The sequence below is a fragment of the Marmota marmota genome, unplaced genomic scaffold, assembly GCF_001458135.2.
Source record: "Marmota marmota marmota unplaced genomic scaffold, marMar, whole genome shotgun sequence".
In the NCBI taxonomy this organism is placed as follows: domain Eukaryota; kingdom Metazoa; phylum Chordata; class Mammalia; order Rodentia; family Sciuridae; genus Marmota; species Marmota marmota.
Window position 1 is genome coordinate 2,017,309 of NW_025999983.1, and position 25,519 is coordinate 2,042,827.

General features: G+C 55.6%; 2 protein-coding genes across 2 annotated transcripts in view; one reads left to right on the plus strand and one right to left on the minus strand.

The window, feature by feature from the left end:
* The window catches only part of LOC107153156 (centromere protein J-like), a 30,267-nt gene extending 11,103 nt beyond the window's left edge, over positions 1 to 19,164 (minus strand). The window contains exons 1-8 of the mRNA XM_048805753.1: positions 19,081 to 19,164; positions 11,689 to 11,832; positions 9,571 to 9,789; positions 7,878 to 8,060; positions 5,351 to 5,451; positions 4,710 to 4,812; positions 4,527 to 4,628; positions 2,340 to 2,480 (exon numbers count right to left, since the gene is read on the minus strand). Coding sequence (XP_048661710.1) covers positions 2,340 to 2,480; positions 4,527 to 4,628; positions 4,710 to 4,812; positions 5,351 to 5,451; positions 7,878 to 8,060; positions 9,571 to 9,789; positions 11,689 to 11,832; positions 19,081 to 19,164 — 1,077 coding nt within the window. The remainder of the gene's footprint in view (positions 1 to 2,339; positions 2,481 to 4,526; positions 4,629 to 4,709; positions 4,813 to 5,350; positions 5,452 to 7,877; positions 8,061 to 9,570; positions 9,790 to 11,688; positions 11,833 to 19,080) is intronic.
* Positions 19,165 to 23,028: 3,864 nt separating this feature from the next.
* Positions 23,029 to 23,961, plus strand: Gpr31 (G protein-coupled receptor 31). The gene is given in 3 exon segments (XM_015498686.1): positions 23,029 to 23,395; positions 23,398 to 23,783; positions 23,785 to 23,961. Coding segments are annotated over 3 exon segments (930 nt in total).
* Positions 23,962 to 25,519: the final 1,558 nt, after the last annotated feature.

The window sequence follows — 25,519 nt, forward strand, 5'->3', positions numbered from 1 at the left end:
GGCCCCAGAAATGGCAACAGTGTCACAGGTTATGCGATGGGGGTAGCTCTCACTCCTGCCCCTCAGAGCTGAAGCCTGCGGCCTCCAGGCCCCAGCACCTGTGGGTGACTGGAGCCACGAGCCACATGCCCCGCGTGGTGAGCTCCCCAGCTCAGGTCGGGGCTGACGCAGTTGGAGGGGCAGATTCGCCCCTGTGTGTTGGATGTCCCCACCCTGTGCCTGAACTGCCACAGATGGCGAGGTTTCAACAGTCCCGATGCCTGGTGGTTCCAGAGGAGGAGACAGAGCAGAGGGAGCGGGAAGGGCCGTTACAGGAGCGGGGCGGAAGTGCCTCCAACCCCAAAGCAGGGGCCTAAGCCTTAGTGACGTGGAGGGCCAGAGGCAAACAGCAGCCAACTCGGTCACCGGCCTTCACAGCCAGGAGGCGGGAGGAGGACATTTCCCTGCTGACCCGAGAGTGCAGCAGCCACCTCACCTCAGTCACCTGCGGTGGCAGAGGGGGCACAGGACAGGGCGTTGCCACCCGCTGGAAAATACAGTGCTGAGACCCCAGGGTGGCTTCGCCCCTAACTCTGGTGGCATTCTTCTCCTGCGGATGCTGCGTCCAAACGCCAGGCAGGATCAGGGAATGCTCCTTTCTCCCCAACTACTCTAAGTCTCCCCTGTTCCCTCGAAGACGTGGCTGGGGACATGGAGCCCAGAGGCTCCCTGGTGAGTGGAAGCCCAGGAGCTTCCTCCCCAAGCCTGCTCTGGGGTCCCGCTGTCTCCTGCAATCCTGTCCTCATCCTAGGGACCTTAGATTGGTCACCCTCTCTGCACATCTCCACCCCAAGTCCGGCTACCTGTTACTCTAGGGCTGTGGTCGGTGAGGACAGGGACGTCACCTCCCGCTGCTCCTGGCCAGGACGTGGCAGACCCCCCCTCAGTGCACCTCCAGGCCCACATTTCCCAGCACAAACAGGGGACATAGGCTTGCAGCAGGACATTGGGGGGGGGGGGCTGGCAGAAGTCAGTCCACACCCAGGGGCTGACACCACCCCAGGAAGAGCCAGAAGCCTCAACAGGGGCAAAATTCAAGCAGCACAAGCAACTTGCTTCTCATAAAAATGTGAAGCAGGGACAGTGGCCGAGAGGCGCCTGCGTCCCTAGCCTGAAGCCTGGTGGAATGGGAGCTGGCCGTCGAGACCAGTTCGGCAACATTGGTAGCCTGTTCTCCGCCTGCAGACCCTCCCCTGGTCCCCAGGCCTGACTCTCCAGGACAGAGCGCCAGCTTCCCGGGTTGCTCAGCCTGCTCCTCCTGGCGGTCTCCACCCTGGAGACCCTGCTGCGAAGCCTCCACACCTGCCGGCCCGGCTTCCCCACCCAGGCTCCGCGGACACAGCTGACCCAGGGTTTCAAGGCTCCCCAGCCCAGGCAGGGCCCAGGTCTGTGATCTCCTGCTTTCCTCCACATTCAGTCACTGCCGTCATCACTCAGAGCCATGGTGACAGGATGTCAGGGACGGAGCCCTGGAGGAGCACAAGAGCCGGCAGGGGTCTCCCCACCTCACCTCTGCCGACAGTGTGGCTGGGTGATTCTCCTGGGCTTTGGGGAGGTCCAGCAGCATCCCTGGCCCCCACCGCTAGATGCCAGCAGCATCCCTGCCACCCCCAGTAATGACAGCCAAAAGGTCCCCAGACACAGCACGTGTGGAGGGTCACCCCACTTGAGAACCGATGCAGAAATGGAAAGCTGCCCAGAAGGCACGGCTGGTCTGACAGGGCTTTCTGCCCCCCAGTGGGGTGGCTGCAGCCCAGCACCTCCTCCTCAGCTGTGTGAGAGCTGGGCAAGGGGGAGGACGTGCCAGCCCTCTGGCCCCCTGACCTCCAGCCTGCACTGGCCCTGCTCCTGCCTGCCTGAGGGCGGTGCTGAGGTGACACTCCAGCTCCAGGTCACTCAGCAGCGTCTGTGCCCTCGTGTTCCCAGACAGTACTGTGAGGGCCGCTGAGGAACACTTCTGTTTATCTAATCTTCAAAACCATCTAAGTTAGGCCTTAATTAGAAGCCACGTTGACAGAGCCTTAAAGACACCGCTAAATGAGCACTGGGAACGGGGTGGGAGCTGGTGAGCAGCACCGAGGTGGAAATACGAGGTCTCAGATCCTGGGGGCTCTCACTGGTCAGGTGCCCACAGCCGCGGAGCAGCCCACAGCCACGGAGCAGCGGGTCTGACTGCAGAGCCGTGGCCTGCCCTTTCCTTCTCTCGTCCCCCAACACCCAGGGAAGAAAGGGCACCCATGTCCCAAACGCTTGCTAAGAATTGGGCTGATTTGAGTTAAGAAAGCACAAAAGACACACACCACTGTCTGATCTGGCTTCACCTTCTTCACGTCACCATTATAAAACCTGGTGGTGATGGTCTTCCTGTCTGCGCTGATCTCCTTCTTGGTGCCGTTGGGGAAGGTGACGATTGTGCGGCCGTCACTGAGTGTCTGTTCCACCTTCACAGAAGCACAGCAGTTCCGGGATTAGAATCTGCAGTCACCATCAGGTGGCCCCATCGCTTTTCCTTCCATTCAAAACCCCCACACATCCACTGCCCACTGGGCATTTCCCCAACACACGCCCCGTCCGTCAGTCCCAAACCCCCTCCCTGAATCGGGCTGTGAATAATAAATACTAGGGCTTGCTCTGCGGCCTGCTCTCATGAGGTCACGTTGCCTTGCCCTCCGCCCACATGGTGTGACACGGTGCTTGGTGGGGCTCAGGGCCGTGCCAACTGCGGGATGGCCACGTAACACACCCTCCACACAAGTGAGTTTCCTTCCCATCCCATCCTGCCGACCCCCATGCTGATTCCAAAGAAGAATCAGTCAATAGGTAGTTTCCTAGACACGGTACTAGGCTACTGTCTCTCAGTGTTGGAATTCAGGCACGAGTTTCTTTGTCCTCAGATGGAAACTACTACTCACTGGATGATCAGCATGAGGGAGAAGACCCCCCAATAGGACCTGCAGACTTAACTCACGTGCATTTCTCATCATGCCGCTTGGTGACCCTCAATACAGCTCAGAGACATCAGCTCAACTACCTCTGAAAGGCCTCCTGGGACCCCCAGGAAACCTGCTGCGGGGCTCCACCCCGTGGGAGGCCTGAACCAGGACCCTGGGTGCCCAGGGCAGCCAGCCAGGGAGTGGAGCAGGAGGGCACAGTTCAGAACCAGAAGGCCAGCTCTGCACCAGCAGGGCAACCACAGCAACGGTCAAAGGGCCAGCTGCCTCCAGGTACAGAGAAGCCTGCGTGCTTCCGAGGTCTCCATGCGGTGAGCGACAGGCACGGCAGCCCCTCAGCCCGCAGGGTTTCGGTCAGTACTAGACACAGGCCCAGCAGCCGTCAGAGGACTGATGGAGCTGGAGACGGCCCCTGCCCTGGTGGCCTTGTGCTCATGGCACTGCATGTGAGGACGGTGGCGCTGGCCTGTGTGGTTGCTGTACTGGACGTTGCCTCACTGTTGTAGAAGGGTCTCCTTGCACTTAGAGAAGAGCCCACTGTCACACACCTGCTGTCCCCAGGTCCTGACGGCATCAGGTGCTAGACGGAGACCAGTGGGTGGGTGTGCACTGCCATGAGCACCCTGAGGATGAGGACCGGCCAAGCAGCCCTGAGAAGACGTCACTGCCACCAAGTGATACGTGATTGTGTAGTTTTTTGTATTATACAAAAAAATCAAATAAACAGAAGAATTGAGCACCTCCACTGTAGGACGCACAGGATACAGTGCCAGAGATCAGAAGTAGCAAGCACGGGGCAGCAGCAGGTGGTGGGGAGCCAGGGACAAGGCAGCAGTCACCCAGTGGAGGGAGGAGTGGCGCGTGCTGGGCTGGAGGGGTGGCCCTGCCTCTTGCATGCCCGCCTTTATGTTTCCTAGTGCTGAGTCACGCACACCAGCCATGTCACCCTCTTGGGGCCTGAGCTACTGAGATGGAAGGACGAGGCCCGCCAGTGGATTCTGGTCCCTGAGGCTCCCGAGCGACCACGGTGCCAGAGAGGGGCTCTCAGTGACTCAGGCTCACAGCACCAGCACTCCCTGACCAGCCCTCCAAACATTGTGTCCACTTGCAAGAGCAAAAGTCCCCGTTTCTTTAGGCCAGAAAACATTCAAGGAAGTCAGAATGAGGAAGACCCTGCTCCTAACAGGGCCAGGAGAGAGGCTCCTACCGCGTGGTGCTGGGCTGACCAAGGAGCGGGTGGGCACCACTCCAAGGCTCTCTGCAGAGCCTACAGACTGCCATGCGGCCACGCAGCTCTCTCCTCTTGCGACCCTTCTGGGGTCAACAACAATGTCCCTGAGAATGGATCCTTCTGGAATACAGGCAGCCCCCAAGGTGAGGATGTGGGCGCAGGAGAGATGTCTCCTCTCAAGCACAGGTGGAGAGGCACTGGCTGTCAGCCTCGCCTGACTCTGCCTGGTGGCCCTTGGGTCAGCCCCAGGCCATGGAGATCAGAGCCCGGGGGTGTGGTTGAGAGCCTGGTGCTGGGACACCCACCTTGCCGTCCGGGTACTGCTTCTCCTCCACTTCCTCCTCTCCTCTCGTGGTGTCCGTGGGGTGCGCTGCTTCTCCAAAAGGTGCTGGCTTTTCAGGAAGACCCTGCAGAAGGAACAGAGCCAATGTCTCCCGAGCGGCCCAGAAAACCGCAGGGTGCCCGCTCGGGGCTGGGACTACGCCTGCCTTCTGGACGGGTGTCCCCTGGGGCTTCTCAGCTGAGGCCAGGACCACCATGGTGGCAGCTGCCACATCCCACAGCCGATCCTGGAAGGCAGGTCGCAGGGGCCTGGAGCCCAGCCGCCCGAACCCCGGACACTGAGGCCCAGAGGAAAGCACCGCCCCACCAGCTGGACGAAGGCCTCAGAAAGGGGACTGGAGTGGGGGGTTCCGGGCCCCACTCCCGTGCTTCCTCTCCAGGCTCCTACTTCAACCCCTCAAGCTCCCAGTCTGGATTTGCTCCTTGGAGAGACTGTTTCATTCTCTTGACATTTCTTATTAAATAAAGCGGAGTGGACCACTAGCTGCAGCTCACTGGTAATTTCGCTCTATTTACCTTTGATTCCATTTATTTCCATTGAGAATAGTAGAAAATAATGTAATGAAACTTTGTTTTGGGGAACAACTAAGTCATAAGAACATGGCTCGGGTTCAGGCTGTGCTCCCTCCCGTGGGGTCCCCTGTTGGCAAGGCAGGGCCAGCTGGCCTAGGAGGTGTTGGCACCCCGGGCTGCAGCACTCCTGGGGAAGCTGGGACAGCCTCTTGCCACCACCTCCAAGTCCCTGGGACCCAGCGGCTGACTCCAGAGCTGGACTCAACCCACCTACCTGCGGCCCCTGGATGAAAGGGCAAGGATGAGGGAGGCCGCCAGTGTGGCCCGCGATGAGGAGCCCAACTCCCGGAGTATCTGCAGTGAGCAAGGGCACTTCTGAAAGAGCAGAGAAGGTGGGTTTCAAGCCCAGGGCCTGTGCCTGCCAGCACTGACCCAACCTGACTTCACGTCCTGCTGAGCAGAGAGCGCTCTCTTCTCGTGGTCAGGTCAGGGGAGGAGTGACTGGTCCTGGGAGGTGTGCAGGCTAAGTGCGTTCAGAGCTCAGCCACTGGACACGACTCCTTTACAAGTGCAGCCCGTGCAGCACTGACCAGATTAACCCGAGAGAAGCGGCATCTGCCCTGAAGCTGCCTATGGCCAAGAAGGGGGTGGACACAGCAAAACTGGCCCACTGGACACATGGAAAGAGACCAGACAGTGGGGAGGAGCTCTGCGGGCTTCCAGGAGAGCAGGGGGCTGGCCAGGAAGGCCCATTGGCTGAGGCCAGCCTGCAGGTTGAGGGCAGCCTTCACAAGGGTGCAGGGTCACCACAGAAAGCGCAAAGGACAAACAGGTGAGGGGAAGTGGAAGGAGGGCCCCCCGGAGAGCCAGGAGGCCAGGCCTGCTCGGACCAGAGGGCAGGAGTCTGTGCTGCCACCCTGGGGGCCGAGGTGTCAGCCTTGTTCCTGGAGGAACCTGTGAGGACCAGCAGTGGGCTGTGTGGGGGGAGACGAGGAGGGGGCCAGAGGCACCCAGAGGACCCTGCATGGCCACGGTGCTTACCCTGGTCCTCTCCGGCCACCGCCTTGGGGCCCTGGAACCCGACAGCAGAGGCCGGCGCTGGTAACTTCCTGCCCCTGGATATTTGCAGAAGGTGGTGCATATCCTGGGCATGAAAACACAAAGCTGCGAGTCATTCCCCTAGTGCTGGCGGGAGCCCTGGGCCTGCACACAGCTGTCTCCAGCCGCCAGGGCTCTCCAGCCACAGCCTGACGCCCTAGGCATGGCACTGGGCACTGAGAGGGTTTTTTAAATAGGGGAAGAAAATACCAGCTACAGAGAATGGTAGAGAAGATATTTTTTTTTAAACTCTATTGACTTAGTTCACCTTTCAAGCATGAAGCCATGGTTGGAGAAATTCAAGGTTTTTTTCTATGAAAAACATGATAATTTTTAATAAAATCACCAGGTCTATGAGTGCCCCACGGGTGGAGAACTCTCCTTCCCTCTACCTGGAGGCTCATCTACATCTGGGCTGTGAACACGGCCCCTGTAAAGCAGTGCGGGTTCCCAGGGTCACCTTCCCCACCTGCCAGGGTGCCTCTTCCAGGGGACCAGCGGCAGTCCTGTCTTGCAGACTCCCGTGAGGAGCTCTGGGTCTGTCTTCCTGTGTTGCTTTTTTCTCTGGGTTGGTGCTTCCTAGTTTTATGCTTATTGGCTAAAAGTAAAGGTGGGTACTTTGTGTTAATAGCAATCAAATCATCTGAAAATCTGAGTCAGTTCACGGTGCTGGCTCTCGCAGAATCCAGACGATGACAACCCTGTCTTCACGCCTGCACAGTGTACCTCTCCCTCCCACCTTACAGCTGCCCATGTGACCCTGGAACTTGGGGCCACTGTGGTCCATAGTGTAGGGAAGGGTCAGCACCACAGTGAAAGAAAAGGCTTAGCACTGAGTTCACCAAGGACAAGGACAGCGAGTGTCGGCCTCTGTGCTCTTCAAAGCTGCGGGCCGTGGGGAGTGTCAGGCACAGGGGTGTGCTATTCCCACTCAGTGGCCGGTTACCTCCGACACATGCTTGCACACTCGTAAGTAGCCAGCTCAATGCTCCCGTCTTCCATTCAGTGTGGAAGTACAAGAATCTATGACAGCAGAATCCAGGAACCCCATGGGGCCCCTCCTCGGCCTCAGACACCGAACTCGCAAACCCTGCCAAGAACACACCCTTCCCTGCTTCAACAGACACTTGGAGAGGAGATTTCAGGCCCTTCTTCAAGGAGGGAGTGTCTTCTGTTCCACGCTCACCCTGGGGAGGCATCGCAGGAGCACAGGGTCCTGGCCAGCCCCCACAGCCCACAATCAGGGCCTGGATGGGGACACAGAGATGTGCCCCCCGAGGGTGAGGATGGCCCTGGGATAGGGGAGCGCACGTGCTGGCCGCAGATGGTCCCAGGAGCTCATGTTAATGGACAGCACTGTGACCACCAAACCAGCGGCATCACCCCACGGGGACCATGTGATGGACAAGCCTAAGGACCTTGCACAGTCACCTGAAATGCTACCATTGGCTACGCTACCAGAGCGAGGCCTGGGCACTGCCTCCTGCCCTGGTCCCCTCTGGGGGCTCTCCAAAGGGAGTGTGCTCTGAAGACAGTAGAGAGCAGAGCTGCTGACGGTCACGGCCTTGCTGGACCGCGCACGACTGTACCAGGAGACACCTGTTCATCCGGGAGGTGGGTTTCACCCTGTGGAACTGGGGGGCTAGATGAGTTTGGGTGTAGAAGCTCCACTCCCTTCATGGAGCACTAGGGCAAAGCGTCACCTTTGGAGAGGTGACTGGTGTAGATGTCAGTCTTTGCTGCAGGACAGGGGTACTGGGCACCACAGGAGTGGACGGCAGGCGTTGCTGCAGGGGAGCACTGTGGCTCTCGCAGCTGACGAACTCTGCCCTTGTTTCTTCATCGGCTAACAGAGGCGAGATGTTTCCAAACGTGGACACTGACCCCTGAAAGGCAATTTTCACAAATGAAACCCAAGGGCAGTGTCTGACACTCAAAGATAGAACAGCTAACGATAAACTCAAACTGTAATGCCTCCGATAATAATTGCAATGCCTGTAACAGTTGGTGAGGTGAGGGCCTGGGGCCGGTGTCAGGAAGGGCGGACCCCATCCTCAGAGCACCAAGCCTGCCCCGTGGTCCCTAACGATGGCCACAGGGTCCTCAAGACAGCAGAACACCCCCCAGCCTGTCGTCCCCCTGGTGATGTGTACCAGACAGGGAGTGTTCAAGGAATTCCAGTGTGACAGTTCCTGCGCTGTCTCCGCACAGGTTCAGGATTTGAGGTGCGGATTCTTGGCCTTCCTAACAAGGAGCTAAGTCCTCTAGGAGCAGTGGGGAGGGCAGTGTGACCTTGCTCCCATTCCCCATTCCCACAGCCACTGATCCTCAGTGGGCACCTCACATGTGGGGACCACACATGGGTTTTTTTAACACCATCCCTAAAATTGTGTCTGTTTAAAATGCAGAATTCACATTCTGGTCCTTTTTCTCAAATCAGGTGAGTCTTACTTAGTGAGAGTGGCTGGGATTGTCATTCCGCTGGGCCAGCAGAACCGCACAGAACGGGAAACATGAGCTGACGGGACCTCGACACAGGAGGACAGCCCAACCCGCAGGGCGATGAGGCCCAGCGTCTCACCCAACCTGCTGTGACCCGGGTGGGCGGTGGCACCATTTGCTAGGAAGGGGCACAAAGCCTAGTGCAGCACCTCACGGCCTCTAGCAGCCAGGGCAGCCGACCCTGGTCACTGACTGTCAGCGAACACAGGTGTCTGCAGGCAGGCACTCCCGGCTATCCTGGGCTTCTTTCAGAGAAGCTCCTGGAAGTTCCTGAGTCCTGGGAGCGAGGACAGAGCTCGGGAGGCTGCAGAAGCCCTGGGGAGTGTGAGTGTCCTGGCCACCCTGGGAACACCCACACGCTTGAGCTACGGCGGCAGAAGTTCCCACAGTGTGTGTGGAGGTGAAGGGCTGTGCCCTTCCTTGTCCCCTAGAGGACACCTTGAGCCTGGACGGCGTCTTTGTGGAGTGGTGTCCACATCAGTCCGCACGATTTCAACCATGCAGGCTGTATGGACTGCGTGCAGGAAATAGGGCGCAGCCCTGTGGCCAAGCTGTTGGTCACGAAGCCAGGTGTGGGGACCTGACATTAGGAAATAGCAGGAGAGTCTCTGGGGAACTGACCGCCTGGCCCGCAAGGAGAGCGCCACTGTGGCCATCAGAGCTCACCTTGTCTGGGAAGACGGCACAGGCCCTGCAGCCAGGGAGGGCACCCTGCCCCGTCTGCTGTGGCCCCCAGGAGAGGCCTCGCCTGGCCCACTTGCTACGTGTGGCCGTGGGAGATGGGGCTGAGGGACAGGCAGCAAGACCCTCACCAGTGCCAGACAAGGGACACCACCTCCCGTGGGGAGGCCAGCTACATACGGAGCCTATGCTGAGCCAGCAAAGCCCACCTACCAGAGGATCTGGACCCAGGGTCGTGGGCAAGGACACTGTGGACCTCCTCCTCGCCTCCAGGAGCGGCACCCCCGAAGCCCTCAGCTCGTCTCGGAGCTCCAGGTTCTGCTTTGTCAAAGCGTCCACCTGCTTCTGGAGCTCACTGTGGGCAGCGGAGCACCGAGATGCGTGGCTCCTGAACGTCCCTCGGAAGGTGGACATCTGCAGCTGCAGCCGCTGCTGTGAGAAGAGAACACCACAGGGCCCTCGGGCACCACAGCCAGCGCCCTCCACGGGACCCCAGCCGGCCCCCGTGGCCACCTCAGTCAGAGGGCCAGCGCCCTTGGCAGGGATGAGGGGAGCAGTGCAAGCCTCCGTCGTTCCTACCCAGTGTCCACCACGAATCAGTCCGCACGTCACCAGGTGTTAGGGTTTAGGTGTGAGGGGTCCCCCAAAGACTCTCGTGTGTGGGACACTGTAGGAAGGTTCAGAGCTGAAGTGACTGGGCTCTGAGAGCCTTGACCCAGTCAGTGCATCAGTCCCCAGGAGGGACTGACCGGGTGGTGACTGTGGGCAGCTGGGGTGTGGCTGGAGGAGGGGCCTGGGGGCATGGCTTTGGGGCCCCGAGGCCTCCCTCTCTCTGTCTCCCTCTCTCCTCTCTCTCTCCTTTCTGGTGCCATGTCCTAAGCTGCTTCCCTCCACCACACTCTCCGCCATGCTGTTCAGCCTCACCTCAAGCCCCAAGGAATGGAGCCGGCCACCTATGGACTGAGACCTCTGAAACGTGAGCCCCCCAACTTTTCCTCCTCTAAGATTGTTTTTGTCGGGTCTTTTGGTCGCAGCTGGCTACAGCACCCGGTGAAGAATTATTATTCTCTCTGGAAATACTGCTGTGGGGAATCCTCGGGGGCAGAAGGCCGGAGCCTCTGGGAGGTGTGGAATGGCTCAGCCCAGCCTCCAGTCTCGGCCTCCCCGCTTCCTTGCCAGCTCTGGTAAATGCTGTCACCTGCTGCCACCCAGTGGCTGCGCAGGGGCTCCAGGGGCTCCTCTGCCTGTCACTTCCTAACAAGCCCCTGTTCCAGGTGGAAGATGCTGGAAGCTGGCTCTCTGGGCAGCTCTTAGAACCACCCGCTGCCTGAGCGCCTCCCATGTGTGTGACGTGACCACGTTCTGCACTCCGTCACCCCTGCAGGTCTGTCTGGCTGCAGGTTCCTTGGCAAACAAGAGTTCACGAGGGTCAAAGAGAAAGCAGCTTGCCAACCCTTTCAGTTTCCCTTTTGCAGAGATTGTCTCTGAAAGTAACTAGCAGTGTATTGCAAACCCACTGAAAGTCAGAGGGAGAAACCAATTTGAGAAGAAATTACAAATAACATTATTCTAGTTAATTTTAGAAAGTGAAAACACGGATCGCGTTTTAATTTTAAATTAAATCAAATTCTCCTTCTACTTCTAAGAAAAATCTCCCTAGCAATACTACATTTGTGAAGAGGGGACGCTGGGCTTTGGGGCATAGGCTGTGCTGGAGATGCACCAGGGAACTTGGGGTGAGTCTGTGGCCGAGTCCCTTGTCCCTTTTCCCACATGGAATCTGTGACCCAGTGTTGAGGCTGAGGCAGGAGAGGCCAGCAGCAGAGCAAGGCTCCCAGGGAGGCACGGAGCCATGCAGCCACTGTAACCTGAGGTCCAGTCTGTCCACTCCCTTCCTTTGACTCAGTGGAGGCCACAGCCTTGTTCTGAGGACAAGTGACAGAGGCCCCGTGTGACTGGCCACGGGAACAGTGGGTGCATCAGGTGGTGAAGGCCGAGGGGTTTGGTGGCAGTGGGCACTCTGACAGGACGGCGAGGGCTGGTGGACATCGGGAGTTGATGGGGTGATAAAGACGTGATGCTTCGTCTGTCTAACCGAGGCGGTGAAGCCCGTGCCTTCCCCTGGGCAAGGAGGAAGCTGACATGTCCGCCGTCTCTGCCCCCCACCCTGCCTCTTGTCCCTCAAGACTGAAAGTCCCGAGAGGAAGGAGCACATGCCTCTTCTCAGAGGAAGAAAAATATCCGTGTGCAAAGTAAGAACACTCCCGGACGCCCCACGGGAGGCAGGTCCCCACACGGCACGGCACCGTCCCTCGCCAGGGCCCAGCTCACCAGCATCTCCTGTGCTTTGCCGTCCTCCCTGGGGACTCTGTTGGTGGTGGCTCCCTTGCGCGAGCCCACCCTGGCTCCTGGTACATGATCTTTCGGTGGCTGGCATCTTCTGTCCGCCTGGCCTCCAGATGACCCATCAGCATTCTGGTCGGGAGGCAGAAGGTCACGGGGTGGCTTGGTGCACCTCTGCCGCTCCTGTAGGCTGAGGGCCTCCGACCTCCCACGGGGAGGGACTGCGCCCCCCTCCCTGCTGCGTGCTCAGTCCCCAGCCCCACACTGACCAAATGGAAGAACACCCCTGTGTCTGGAAGCCACGGGACAGAAGGGCCGAGCCGTTCACAGCGGCCCGTCCTCAACAAGCGTGGGAAGCGCTCTAACTCATGGAGAATCAGCTCGAGCCTGAGCGCTCTCCCCGCCAGCACTAGCTTGGCCTGGGCAGGAGGGTCTCGGGGGACACTGAGGAATCCTCAGTTCTTTCCTCGCCCACACAGGAGGACCGACCTGCTCCAGCTGGGAGTCCAAGCTGGGAGTCCCCGGAGGACACCTGGCGCTCAAGTCTGAGCTGCAGTGAGGGGGGCCAAGGGCGCGCCCTCCCAGGAGAGCAGGGCCAGGTCCCGGGGCGCAGGGCACACAGCAAGGCAAAGCCCTCGCCGCCTGCCCTGGCCTCCCTCTTAGCAGTGTGGCCTGGCCAGGTGGAGAGAGGGAGAGGCCGCTGCAGGAGGCCAGAGGCTCTCGCAGACTGCCCTGGGGACCTGGGGCTCAGAAGCGCCGGCTCCAGATAGCTCACAGCGAGCGCTCTGCTCCTGAGCACAGGGCCGCACACCTGCCGCCGGCGAGCAGCTGGGTACCGGCTGACAGAGGCTGCTTCCTACCAGAGGCCAGATGCCCCTTCAGGCCTGGGAGTGTGGCTTCTCTGAAGGAGTGCCCCCTGTGTCCTGGGGGGCCACGTGTGCCAGCCTCACCCCTTAGCCACCCAACCAGACTGAGCCACCTCACCAGTCCATGGGCACCGCCTCCCAGGACCATATGCATCTCAGCCGTGTTCAGCAGCTGCCCCCTAGCCTGCCCAGTCCGCCATCTCCAAGTAACCAGAGACCCCCGCGCATTCTCAACTGACACCCTGTCTTAAAGGGCCACGACCCCACACAGCTGCATGACTTTACAAGCTTACGTGATAACTAAATCTTTACAAACCTACGATTCAGAAAAGCTAGCTCCTTGTAGTGGGATGTATCTAGCCCCATAGAGAATTGGAGAGAGTTGAATTTCTCCTCCAAAATGACCAAAAAACTACTTAATACAGTAAGTACACATCTATCTTAGCATATTTTAGGTATATTCCTAAAGAAATATACCTTTCCTTTGGGTGTCAAAACAAATTATTTACTAGGAGAAATGTTCTCGAGAAGAAAATGATCTATGGAAGTTTAAAAGCCATGATCCCAACCCATCATTTCCCAACTGCATGTCCCTATGATTTCTGAGAGGAGGAAGGACAGGTGAGGGTCCAGGCCGAGAGCCAAACGCTGGCCGTGGGTTACTATCAACAGCACTGCACGTTCAGTGATCGAACAGAGGAGCTGTGTGCACACAAGTGCGTCCTTCCTCACAGGGCTAGAGGGCACCCGGGGCCAGAGTCTGGGACGGTGTTCCAGGTGTGTCAGGGACTGAAGGTGCTACTGTGGAACCCAGACCGGGCTTATTCTTGTTTCACGATCCCAAGTTCAAGTTTAGCCTGCCTGAGTCAGGAGAGGGCAAAGGCCAGGTGCCCTGGGTAAGGAATGCCCCCAGGCACCCAAGCCAGTGTCCGCAGGACTTGTAGCCTCGCCAAGTTGGCAAGGCCAAGAGCCCCCCCTCAGACCCCATGTCACTCAGCTCCGCCCTCACTGGGGTGCCAGGGAGTGTGCCGCAGACAGCACTGCGGAGCCCAGAGGCAGCTGTCCACACTGACAACCATCAGACACCTGCCGGCCCCCTGGAGGTGCCATGTGGTTCCGTCTGAGCCCACCTGTGGCCTGGGCCAGTGGAGGCTCTGTGAGTGGCCTGGGGTAGACCATGCACCCCCACATCCTGAGTGGGGAAATGCTGCAGGCCCGCATTTTCAGACCTGACCCCCGCTGTGGGGCTCTGCAGAGGAGACCACAGCCCAACTGCTGGGCACCTTTGGAGTCGGAGGTCAATTTCAGAGTCGGCTGCTTGGAGGGGGCAGCAGAGCTGCTTTCCAAATCAGTTCCTTTTGAGATTCCAATTTTAAAGGGGTACCTCTGAAGTGCTCCCCACCCTGTCAGAGAAAGGACGGTTTCTAAACACCAGGCCTTCCATGGGGGTGGGGGAGGGCTGCATGAAGCAAGAAAATTGAATTTGGAATCCGTCTAACTCAGATAGCTGAGGACGCCCATGCCCAACGGAGTTGACTCTATGGCGTGTGCTCCCGGGAGCAGCGTGGGCTGATGTGCTGAGACGCATTCCCTGACAGTCTTACGCTTCTGACACTACAGGGTACATTGATCTGTGGGGTGAAGCAAGCATCTGAGCCCTAGGGCCAGAGCCAGGCTTTAAAATGTGTCCTAGTGTCTCACTGGCGTCATTCGGCACCGCGGCCAGCTCCCTGGTGGCCCTGGTCTTGGACAGGAGTGCTAGACTGCGGAGCACGGCCTGCTCTCACACGCCTGCGTCTTGTGGATTTGGGGCTGACTGTGACATAGCGAGGGACGCTTTCTTCAAACACTTCCCCTTTGCAGTACTTTCTGTGGCTTAAAGTAAGGAAAGTCCTGTGAGCAAAGGGACGAGGCGACTGAAACCCCGCTGTTCTTGCAGGAGGATCTGATGGCTCTGGAGACAGTGTCACGCGGAGGCTGAGCACAGGCTGGGATGGTGACCTGGGTCTGCGTGGACTGGCCTCAGGCATTTCTTCCAGACCGGCCAGCCAGCGATTCAGCCAGCCCGGGGCTCCCAGCGTGAACACTGGAGAGGCCACAGCAGACAGCCCAGCGAGGGCTCTCAGCATCCGATAGTCTCCAAATTGAGAGACGTGGCCATCTCCGGATGGAAGGTGGGATGCCGGACGGGCAGGCTGGGCTGAGCGGTGGCACCACACGAAGGCAGGTGGGCTCCCCTCAGCCTTGCTCCACGCTCCCTCTGTGGACCCTGCATTTCTAAACTGAGTGACACACAGTTCCCTGGTGCTGAGTATGTGTGTGTTTGAAAACCACTTTGCCTCTTGACAAACGACCCAGTCATTCTAACAGCAAAGCCGCAGAGTGCCCTTCCCCATGGGCCGCGACAGGGCCAGCGTCCACTGAGCAGAAGTGCTCCAGAGGAACAGCGGGTCACCAGGGGAGGAGGACCAGGCCGCGCCAGCGCCAGCCGCACTTGCTACAGTGGACAGGGGGCAGCTCAGCGGTTCCCGGCAGAAGGATCAGCAGAAACCCTGACTGCCTTCAGCCCACTCCAGGGCCTTGCTGGGGAGCTTCAAAGACCCCCAGAGTGAGGTTCAAGTTCCTGTGAGAAAAGGCCTGGTGGTGTGCTGAGCGCGGGCGCACGCAGCCTCTCTCCTGTCCCTCTGCCAGGGACGTACGTGAGAAGTGTGGGTCTTGAGGGCTACAGAACCACGGCCTTCTGGGCCGAAGGAAGGACCTCGGGTGCAGGCTTCTCCCCTGCACCTGCTGCTTTCCAATTCCTTGACCATAAACTAATCAACAACCCCCAGCGCCTGGCGGCGTGTAGTCATGGTGGGGAAGCCACAGGTGGGACGTGGCCGCCGGGAGCCCACCCGCAGCCAGGAGGACCCCCCAGGTGAGAGCTGAGGCGGAGCAGGAGGGACCAGAGGGGGGACAGGGGTTTCCACGGAGAAGAGGGGAGGAGTGGGTGTCAGCTGAGGGGAGCCGTGGGGACCAGCCCGGCAGCTGAGGCCCCCTTCCAGGACCCGGGGAATAAGACCGACCCACGGGCTGGGCTCCGACGCCATCCTTGGCACTTTCACCCAGGGTTGGACTTGGCAGGATGAACAGCGGGAACCGTTTCAAGTTCATCATGATGAAGACTCTGCCAGAGGGAGGAGGCAGATGGGAGGAGGGAGGCAGGCAGCCGCGCCCAGTTAGGAAGGAAGGCAGCGGCCAGGGCCCTGGGGACCAGTGTGCAGCACCTGAGGTAGCAGAGTGCCCATCCCCAGAGACATCCCTGGGCCCTGGGAACCTGTCACCTCATGTTGGGGACTTTGATGGTTGCGTCAAGGATTTTGAGACAGGGAGGTCATTCTGGAGTGTCAGGGTGGCCCTGTGCAGTCGCTAGGGTTGTGCAGGAGTGAAAAGGGACAGACTCACAGGGATGTGACAATGACAGCAGGTGTCAATAGGCAGAGCTGGAGGCCCTGAGCCTGTGTGGAGGCAGGAGGCCCGTCGTGAGCCAAGACCTCCAGAAGCTGGGAAAGGCAGGGCCCAGATTGTCCTAGGTCCTGCCAGCTCCTGGTTTAGCCGTGAGACACACACCAGAGCTCTAACCAAAGGGTGAGTGAGGTGGGTCTGTGCTCTGGGCCTCCAAACCCACGGTGAAAACACACAGAGACGCTGTGAGAAGGCTCGTCACTGGCCTCTTGCACACGGACCTGGCTCCTTAGCTCTGGCTGAGGGGCTGAAGCTCCCAGTGCCCGGGTCCTTCTGACTGGTGCCAGAACAGGCTCAAGGCCAGAGCCAGGAAGGACACCCCGTGCTGCCCAGAGGACAGATAGGTCCTGAGGAGGACCCTACCGGATAGTGAGGGAGCTGGAGCCATGGGTCCTCGTGCTCCTGCCTGAGGGGATGGGAAGCAGCACCCTCCTAAGGAGAAGGAGCCGGCAGGGGAGAGTGGAGGCCAGTCTCCCCTCAGACACGCCAAAAACCAGAGCTCTCAACCAGATGCCCACAGGCGGAGCTTTGGTAGCTGTGGGCTTGAAGCTGCCCCTGGAGAGGCCGTGTGGACACAGAAGAGCCAAGAGCCACGGGCAAGTCTGACAGCTGCAGGGAGCTGTAGGCCAGGGGCAGGAGGAGTGTCCAGGCAGGTCTGCAGGGAGCTGTGGGTCAGGGGCAGGAGCATCAGGCAGGTCTGCAGGGAGCTGTAGGTCAGGGGAAGGAGGAGTGCCCAGGCAGGCCTGCAGGGAGCTGTAGGTCAGGGGCAGGAGGAGCACCCAGGCAGGTCTGCAGGGAGCTGTAGGTCAGGGGCAGGAGGAGTGCCCAGGCAGGTCTGCAGGGAGCTGTAGGTCAAGGGCAGGAGGAGCGCCCAGGCAGGTCTGCAGGGAGCTGTGGGTCAGGGGCAGGAGCATCAGGCAGGTCTGCAGGGAAAGAAAACAAATAGAACACAAAATTATCTTTCTCAATTGTACATCTGATTATTTTTTAAAGAATTATGTCAGACAGCACTTGGAAAACCCTGCCTGGCTGCTTAATATGCTGCAGTCCTTTGAATCCCCGAGGAGTGGCTGAGGACACAATAGACCAAGCTAAAACCAGTCCCTGAAACCGGTTTACGCCGTCAAGTTGGTAGCATTCTGAGGATCTCAAAAAGCAGTGGTGGAGAAACCAATTAGGATTACAGATACGATGGAGGAAAAGCCACATTGTAAACCACCTGTACGCAGCCCCTAGGGTGCTTGTCCTTGTGAGATACTGAAGGAAACCACCTTAGCAAGCAGTCAGCTCCAGCAGTAAGATTGCAAATGATTGTTTTACTCCTACATTGTTGGTGAGACTGCAAATTAGTAAACCACCCTGGAAAGCAGTATGAAGATTCCTCAAAAAACTAGGAGAAGAACCCCCATATGACCCAGGTCATATATCCCACTCCTCAGTATGTTTCTAAAATGTCTAAAATCAGCAAACTACAGAGATGCAGCCACATCAGTGATTATAGCAGCATAATTCATAAGAGCCATGTATGAACCCAACCCAGGTGCCGTTCAACAGATACATGGATAAAGAAAATGTGGTATATATGCACAATGGAGTATTACTCGGCCATGAAGAAAATGAAATTATAGCATTTTCCAGTAAATGGATGGAGCTGGAGGCTCTCATGCTACATGAAGTAATCCAGACCCAGAAAGTCAAAGGTTGAATGTTTCCTCTGATATGCAGAAACTAGTCCAAAATAAGGTAGGGGGGGATGAAAAGGGGGGATTCCATCAAAATAGAAGAAAGATCAGTGCAGTAAAGGAGGGAGTTGAGGGGGAGGGAGGAGGGCGGGAGGAGGGAGGAGCAGTGGAGTGAATGTGACCTAACCTTCATATGAATGTACCACAGTGAATCTCACCATTATGTACACCCACAGGCACCAATTAAAAAAAAAATAAATAGCAGGAAGACCAGTAGATGAAGGAAACGGGGAGGGAGGAGGGAGGGAAAGGACAAGTACTGAGACGAATTAGGGCAAACTATGTCTCATGCTTTTATACTTAGGCCAAAGTGGATCCTAGTGTATGTGAAGTAAGAAGAACCAATACACAGATGGCTTTTTCTACTTCAGTCTCCTGGATCTGCCACTATGTTCAACGTAAAGAATGTATTTATAATCAGAAAATAATCATTCATCTAAACTTAAATATCTAAATCGTGAGTTAAGCTAAGCACCAGAAGGGACCATTCTGTTGGGACTAGTCCAGCTCAGGGTCACAGCGTGCGCCCTCGGGGTAGTGCCTGGTGGTCTGCTCTGTCCCTGGGGCTGCATGACCCTGGGGAAGGCAGCTGCAGCCACTGGCAGGTGGAGGTGCCCTCTCTCTCCCAGGAGAAGCTTCCCATCTGCAGATGCCAGCGCAGTACCCAGAGTAACGCCCCAGAGACGGCCGCCCTGCCCCAGGCCTGTGGACGGGGCCCTGCAGGCTCCCTTGAGAGGGGACTGGTCCTGCACTCTCTGGTGGGGCACAGCAATGAGGAGGACGGGCAGACAGACTCCAGAACGAGGGTGCGGAGGCCTTTCCCTTTCCACCAAGACAGACAACATGGATAAAGAAAATGTGGTTTATATGCACATTCCATAACTGCGTTTTATCTCATTGTAAAAGCCTCCTGGACACTTTCACTTATTTTTCTAAAACAGGTGACAGAAACCGCCCAGGTCTCCTCCCCTGCACCTGCCTCTGCATCCCAGTCTGCTGGAGCCTCCCGTGGAGCCGCGCCTCCCCCACCCAGCCGCCACCTGTCTCCAGCTGTGGTCAGCCCTGCGTGGCCAGTCCACCCACAGAACGCCACCCAGGCAGAGGGACTTCGCTGACCCCTCCAGGGAGGGCAGTACTGAACGAGGGCCACTCCTCACACGTGGAAGTGAATGCCGCTTTAAAAAATCTCCCTTTCGCGCCCAGAATCGTCAGGACTGCAGTGTTGGATGTGTGATTTCTCCAGCAGCGATGGAGGCCCAGGAACTCACCCGCACCTCCCGCCAGCCTCGCTGCAGACTGAAAGGTGTGCTCATGGCACCTTCTGATGGCACCTTCTGCTTCAGTGTCCTCATTGCAACATCTCTTCAGGGGTTTCCAGGATTTAGGTTCGAAACTATGTTTATTTTAACTCTGTAGAATAAAATTGAAAAAGATGAGGAAAATGAACTTTTCCCTAAGAAACACATTTGAACACTTTGTGTTAAAACAGTGTTGAACGTCCAGCACCATGATTTAAATTCCCCTTAAATATTATTTTCTAGGATTAAAATGCTTTTCTTTTTTTTCAGTATTTTAATCTTTATTCTTAAATAGTTGGGAGGTTTTAAGTATTAATAAAAACTAGTGTCTATGCAACATTTGAAGTTCGCCCAGAGTTCTATGATAAGTTTCATCGATGAATCAATATAGATCAGATTCTATATCAATGAATCTATATTGGTGATTTGATATCAATTAATCTATATATTGAGGAATATATATTAATTAATCTATATGAATGAACATATATTGATGAATCTGTATCAATGAAAATTATATTGATGAATCAGTATATCATATATTCTATATCAATTGATAATGATAAATCTAAATAGATGAATCTATATTGTTCTTATATCAATTAATATATATCAATGAAACTATATTGATAATTTGATTCTGATGAGTGGATGTCAAATCAATATTGATGAATCCATATCAATGAATCAATATCAATGAACCTGCATCAATGAATCTATGTCAATGAATCCTTCTGTCGATGAATCTATATATCAATAAATCGATATCAATGAATGTATATTGATGAATGTATATATCAACAAATCTATAGAGATGAATGTATACTAATGAAATTATATCAATTAATCAATATTGATTTATCAACATTGAAGAACCTATGTATTGATTAATTTTATATCAAATTGATTTGATGAATCTATATCAATAATTCTACATCAATAAATCTTTATATCAATGAATCTATATCAATGAAAGTGTATCAATGAATCTGTATACTGATGAATCTATATATTAATCAATATAAGTGAATTGATATTGATGAATGTACATTGATGAATGTATATATCAATGAATCTATACAGATGAATGTATATTAATGAATCTATAATGAAACTATACCAATTAATTGATATCAATTTATCATCTTTGAACAACCTATATATTGATCAATCTTATATCAATGAATTGATATCAAGGAAACATTAAAGAAGCTATATATGGATGAATCTATATCAATGAATCTATATATCAATGAATATATAGCAGTGAATCTCTATGTTAAAGAATCTACATTAATGAATTATATATCTATGAACATATCAATGAATGGATATTGAAGAATCTATATCAATGTATCTGTATTGATGAATCTACACATCGATGAATCTGTATCAATGAATAGATAATGATGAGTCTACATTGAGCTATCTCTATGGATGAAACTATATTTATGAATCTATATTGATGAATTTATATATCAATGAGTCTATATAGATCAATCAGTATGGATGAATCTATATCAATGAATTTATATCAATGAATCTATATTGATTAATATGTATTAGTCTATATATTGATGAACCTATATAAATGAATCAATATCAATGAATCTATATTGATGAATCAGTACAGCGAGCAACAGAGAATCCAATCCGCGGTCTGCCCAGTCTGTACTGACAGCCGTTCTCTGGTTATGGTCAGAAGTAAAGAGCAAACAACTGGGAAACCGAGACACAGCGAAGACCCACACACTGACCTTCAGGGGCAGAGAAGATGAATCCGTGTCCTGAGAGAATTTTTTTAAATATTTATTCAGTCATAGATGAACACACAGCATCTATTTATTTTTATGTGGTGCTAAGGATTGAACCCAGGGCCTCACAATGTGAGGCAAGCTTTACACTGAGCTACAGCCTCAGCCCGAGAGGAGAATGTTTTTAAATACATCACAAATGTTTATGCTACCAAGAGCAAGAACGCCTATGATTCAGAAAGTCACTTTATGAACTGATATCTGCAGTGAAGGGGTTTTGATCTGCAGGTTTCCTTGGGAGCACTCCCTGTCTTTCCTACGGTTGCTTCACTTCCCTGAAGCACTTAACGAGGCGCCAGCTCTTCTGAGTGTAGCTCATGTGCCTGACAACATCCGCAGAGACCAGAGGCTCTGTCACCAGCTGTCCCTAACCCATGGCCTCCCCTTCCTGGGGCATCTTTTCCTAATGAGCATGCCTTGGGGGCCCTCGTCTGCGGAAGATGACCTTGTGGTGGTACAGTTGAACATTTGCGCTCTTCTGGATGCTTGGGAGACTCAGGAAATGCACTCCTTAGCGAATGAAGAGACAGGTGAGCATGCATCCTGCCAGGTGGGTGGTCTGTGGGCCAGGAGTCCAGTGGGAAAGGCAAGCCTCAACAGGTGAGGTCAGATGTAATCAGCTGTCCAGCAAACCAAGAGCCCTAGTGACCTCCTACAGACAAGATTTTTCACAAACCCAGGAGTGAATTTAATTTGCCATGCTGTCCACAGGGAAGCTGAGGAACAGCGTGGCCAAGATCCAGGCTCCAGCGGGAATCTGAGCCGAGAAGGCCTTTGTCCCACCTCTTACCAGCCGCCACGTCATGTGTACCTGCTGCCTCTCGCTGTTGATATGCATGGACTTGACATACGGTGGCATGGGACGGAGCTTAACATGCCCCTGAAATCACTCATAATTATTTCTGGGGTCTTCTTACATCCTCAGCATTAGATCTAAGAAGTGAAGACATCAACACTCCACAGACTGATGTTTGGTGCAAACATGAATTACCATAGTAAGAGAAAAAGAGTTATTTTAAAAGTCTAAGCATCAGAGAGAGGCTAACGACTACCATAGTACATGTGTCAAGCTGAAGAGCAGAGGAGCTTCACAAACGGCCCGAGTGCCACACAGACAAGTGAAAAGAAGAAAACTGAAATCTACATGACTCCAAAACCCAGGCCAGAAAGACCAGAAGCAGGATGAGTTAGGTCAACCCAGGGAAGGACCAGGTGACACAGAGTTGACCACGGGTGAGGACCAGGATGAGTCAGGTTGACGGTGGGTAAGAGCCAAGAATCAACGCGGAAGACAGTGGGTAAGGGTGGCAGGTATGAGTCCAACAGATATTTACTGACCCAGGCACAGTGTCTGCACTAGGGGAGCCACGGTGGACACAGAGGGTTCCCCGAGCTCATGAACCTGACAGTCCAGGGGCTTTGGGGGTCTTGAGCAGCCTTGGACCTGACATTGTTGGCAGGCCCCAGCCCAGGCTGGTCCAGAAAAACTCCTCGGCAGGAGGAAAAAAGCAGACTTTGCTTTGACAAAACAGGTGGACACTTGAGAACGGTGAGCTAGGAGTGGCCAGGACAACACTAGGTCTCTCACCGCAAGGTGGGAACCAGAGTGGACCCAGTGTTGAAAAGCAGCCCGATGCAGAACGTCACCACGAGGTCGCGTATCCGGGAAAGCAGGAGTGCGCTTCTCCATGACACACACTCAGACAGGGTAAGCTTGCTGGGTCCTCGTTGGAGCATGTTTAGACTCGGGGTCTTCGTGACAGTGAGGGTCCCAGTTCCTTCTTCGGTGGCTGGGCACACAGCTCTGTTCTCAGGACATGGTAGCCTCGGCTTTGGTGTCCAGTGATACAAAGTGAAACACCATTTCCCACTTCCAGGGTGAAACAAAACAGCACAGCGGCCGGGCTTCCCCGCCCTGCACAGCCTCCCTCCCAGGCCCCTCCCGGGGTCCCACGCTGGCTCTGCCGTCTTCTCACTGGGGAAATGTGGAACTTGCCTGCTCTGTGGCAGGAAAAGCCTTTCTTTTCTCTTAGGGAGAGCGTGGAGCCAGCTCTCGGTGGGCTTTGCTCCTGTGGCTGTCCCCCGGCACCGTGGGGCTGGGGCCATGGTGCGCCCCAGCTGCTCGGCCCCCAGCACCTCCGTGGAGACAGTGGTGGGCATGCTGCTGGCCCTGGAGTGTGGGCTGGGCCAGCCAGGCAATGCTGTTGCCCTGTGGACCTTCTTCCGCCTCGAGGTGTGGAAGCCTTACACCGGGTACCTGCTCAGCCTGGTGCTGGCAGATCTGCTGCTGACCGTCTGCCTGCCCTTCCACGCAGCCTTCTACCTGAGACACAGGGCCTGGGGCCTCAGCCTCACGTCCTGCCAGGCCCTGCTCTGCCTGCTGCTCCTCAGCCATGGAGTGGGGGTGGCCTTCCTGACCGCCGTGGCCTGCGACCAGTACCTGCGTGTGCTCCACCCACAGCTCAAGGTCAACTTCTGTACCCAAGGATGGCCTGGGGTATCTCGGGCCTCGTGTGGCTTCTGCTGGCTGCTCTCACCCACCAAAGCCTGCTGGTCTCCAAGGCTCCCCAGAACTCCACCGAGTGCCCCAGCTTCTACCCCAGCACCACGGGGCAGGAGGTGCTCTTCTTCCTCCAAATCCTCCTTCCCTTTAGCCTCATCTCGTTCTGCAACGCCAGCATCATCAGGATCCTCCAGAGAAGGATCTGTGTGTCCCACAAGCAGCCCAGGCTTTGCAGGGCCAAGGTGCTGGTCACTGCTGTGCTGCTGCTCCTTGGGCTGTGTTTTCTGCCCAGCGTCCTGACCAGGGTCCTCATGCACATCTTCTGAGGGTCACAAAGCTGCAGTGTCCTGCGGTCACGGTGCACATGGCCGAGGTGTGGGCAGCCTCACCCACCTGCACAGTATGCTGAACCCAGCCGTCTACTTCTCCAACCCGGCCTTCACCCACTCCTACCAGAAGGTGTTCAGCAGCCTCAGAGGCAGGAGGCAGGCCACAGAGCCTCCCAGCTCTGACCTCAAGGACTCCTACTCCTGACAGCAGCCGCCCCCACCCCTGGTTATGTGCAAACTGTGGGCACCTGGGAGTTTAGAGTCCTCAGGAAGGGGACTCTGGGCTGCCGAGCACAGATCGGGTGGAAGCCTGGCACAGCTGCTGCAGGTGTTCAGATGTGCTGCCTTCACTGGGTGCTGACCTGCTCTTTTACAATATCGTGGAAAAATAAAAACGAACGGGCCAGAGCCTCCTTTGTAGTTAAGATGCAGAAGAAGTTGCCCAGCTGAGAAGTCAAGCAGCTCCCGCACCCTGCGTTGGAAGAGATGGAATTTGCTGGATCTTAGAGCAGGAGGGAGCCTGAAAGCTGGCATTCTGCAACTCCACGTGCTCGCAGCCCGTCGTCACCTTCCCTTTCGGTGCCTTTGTGCGCAGAAGCAAGGGGTGCTGCCTTCTCAGTGACTGCGTGGACGAGTGACAACAGATGTCGGAATGCTTAGGTGAGGCTGGGCATCTAAGTTGTCTGTTTAGCATGTAATATTTGGGGGTTTGTAAAATTCTACTTCTTCATAGGTGATACATTATGCCAAAGACAGGGCAGTGGGTTCCTCAGTGTATTCTAAGAAGCACTTTCCTTCTAAGTTTCTCAGACTTGCCTCTAGAACATTTTCAGTCTGAATGTACAGATGCTTTTGGATCTATTTTGGGGACCTCTGCTCTGAAGGGCACAGCACTTTACCATATCCTGGGAGAAACACTCAATGCACCAGTCGAGTTGCATTTGAAATGATCCTTTCCAGCCTGATACTGAGCTCAGCTTGGAGAAGGACACAGGACACAGGGCTATTGCTGGGGCTGGACAGACCACTGGGTGGATGGTGTGGTGCCCAGCCCTGCCCTGGGGGCCTTGTGAGGCTGGATCTTTTCATCTCGCCCCTGGTAGACTATACCCCAAACCTGTGGCTCGAGTTCCTTTCCTTCTTACCCCTCTCTCACTCGCTGTCCATACCCAGAGGCCTGGGTATGGCAAAGAAGGAATCGCAGCCTGCCCCGAGTGGCCGAAGTCCACCGAAGCTCTGCCGTCAGCCACCAAGGTCGTCCTTGCTGGGCCACATTTGAGGTCAAAACTGATGGTGTCAGCAATAGAAAATGGCAAAGCCACCTGCCCCAGGCCGTTTGCCCACCAGCTGGGCTCCGCCTCAGAGTGTGTCCTGCCAGCTCAGGAAGCCCAGGGGCACCTGCCCGGCAGGGGGTGGCCGTGGTCCGTCAGCAGTGCTGCTCGGCCTTCTCAGGTTGACTGTCCTCCTGAGCCAGCAGCGTGGAGGGAGCTGTGACCAGATGAGGATGACGTGCCCCTGCCCTCTCCGCTGCTAAGCAGCGCCTCCATCTGAACACATGGGCAGTTTTAAATGCCCCTTTAAGAAACCCAAGGTCCAACACAGACGCTCTCCCTGCTGTGACAATCCCCCGCAAGTCCCTCCACAGGTGACTGCCAGAGGTGCTTCCCACCCTCCTCTGCTGGTGGACATTCCATCTGTGACTCTGCAAGGTGAAGCTGACACTGGAAGGAACACTGTCCTCTGGTACCTGTCCCCCCAGGATG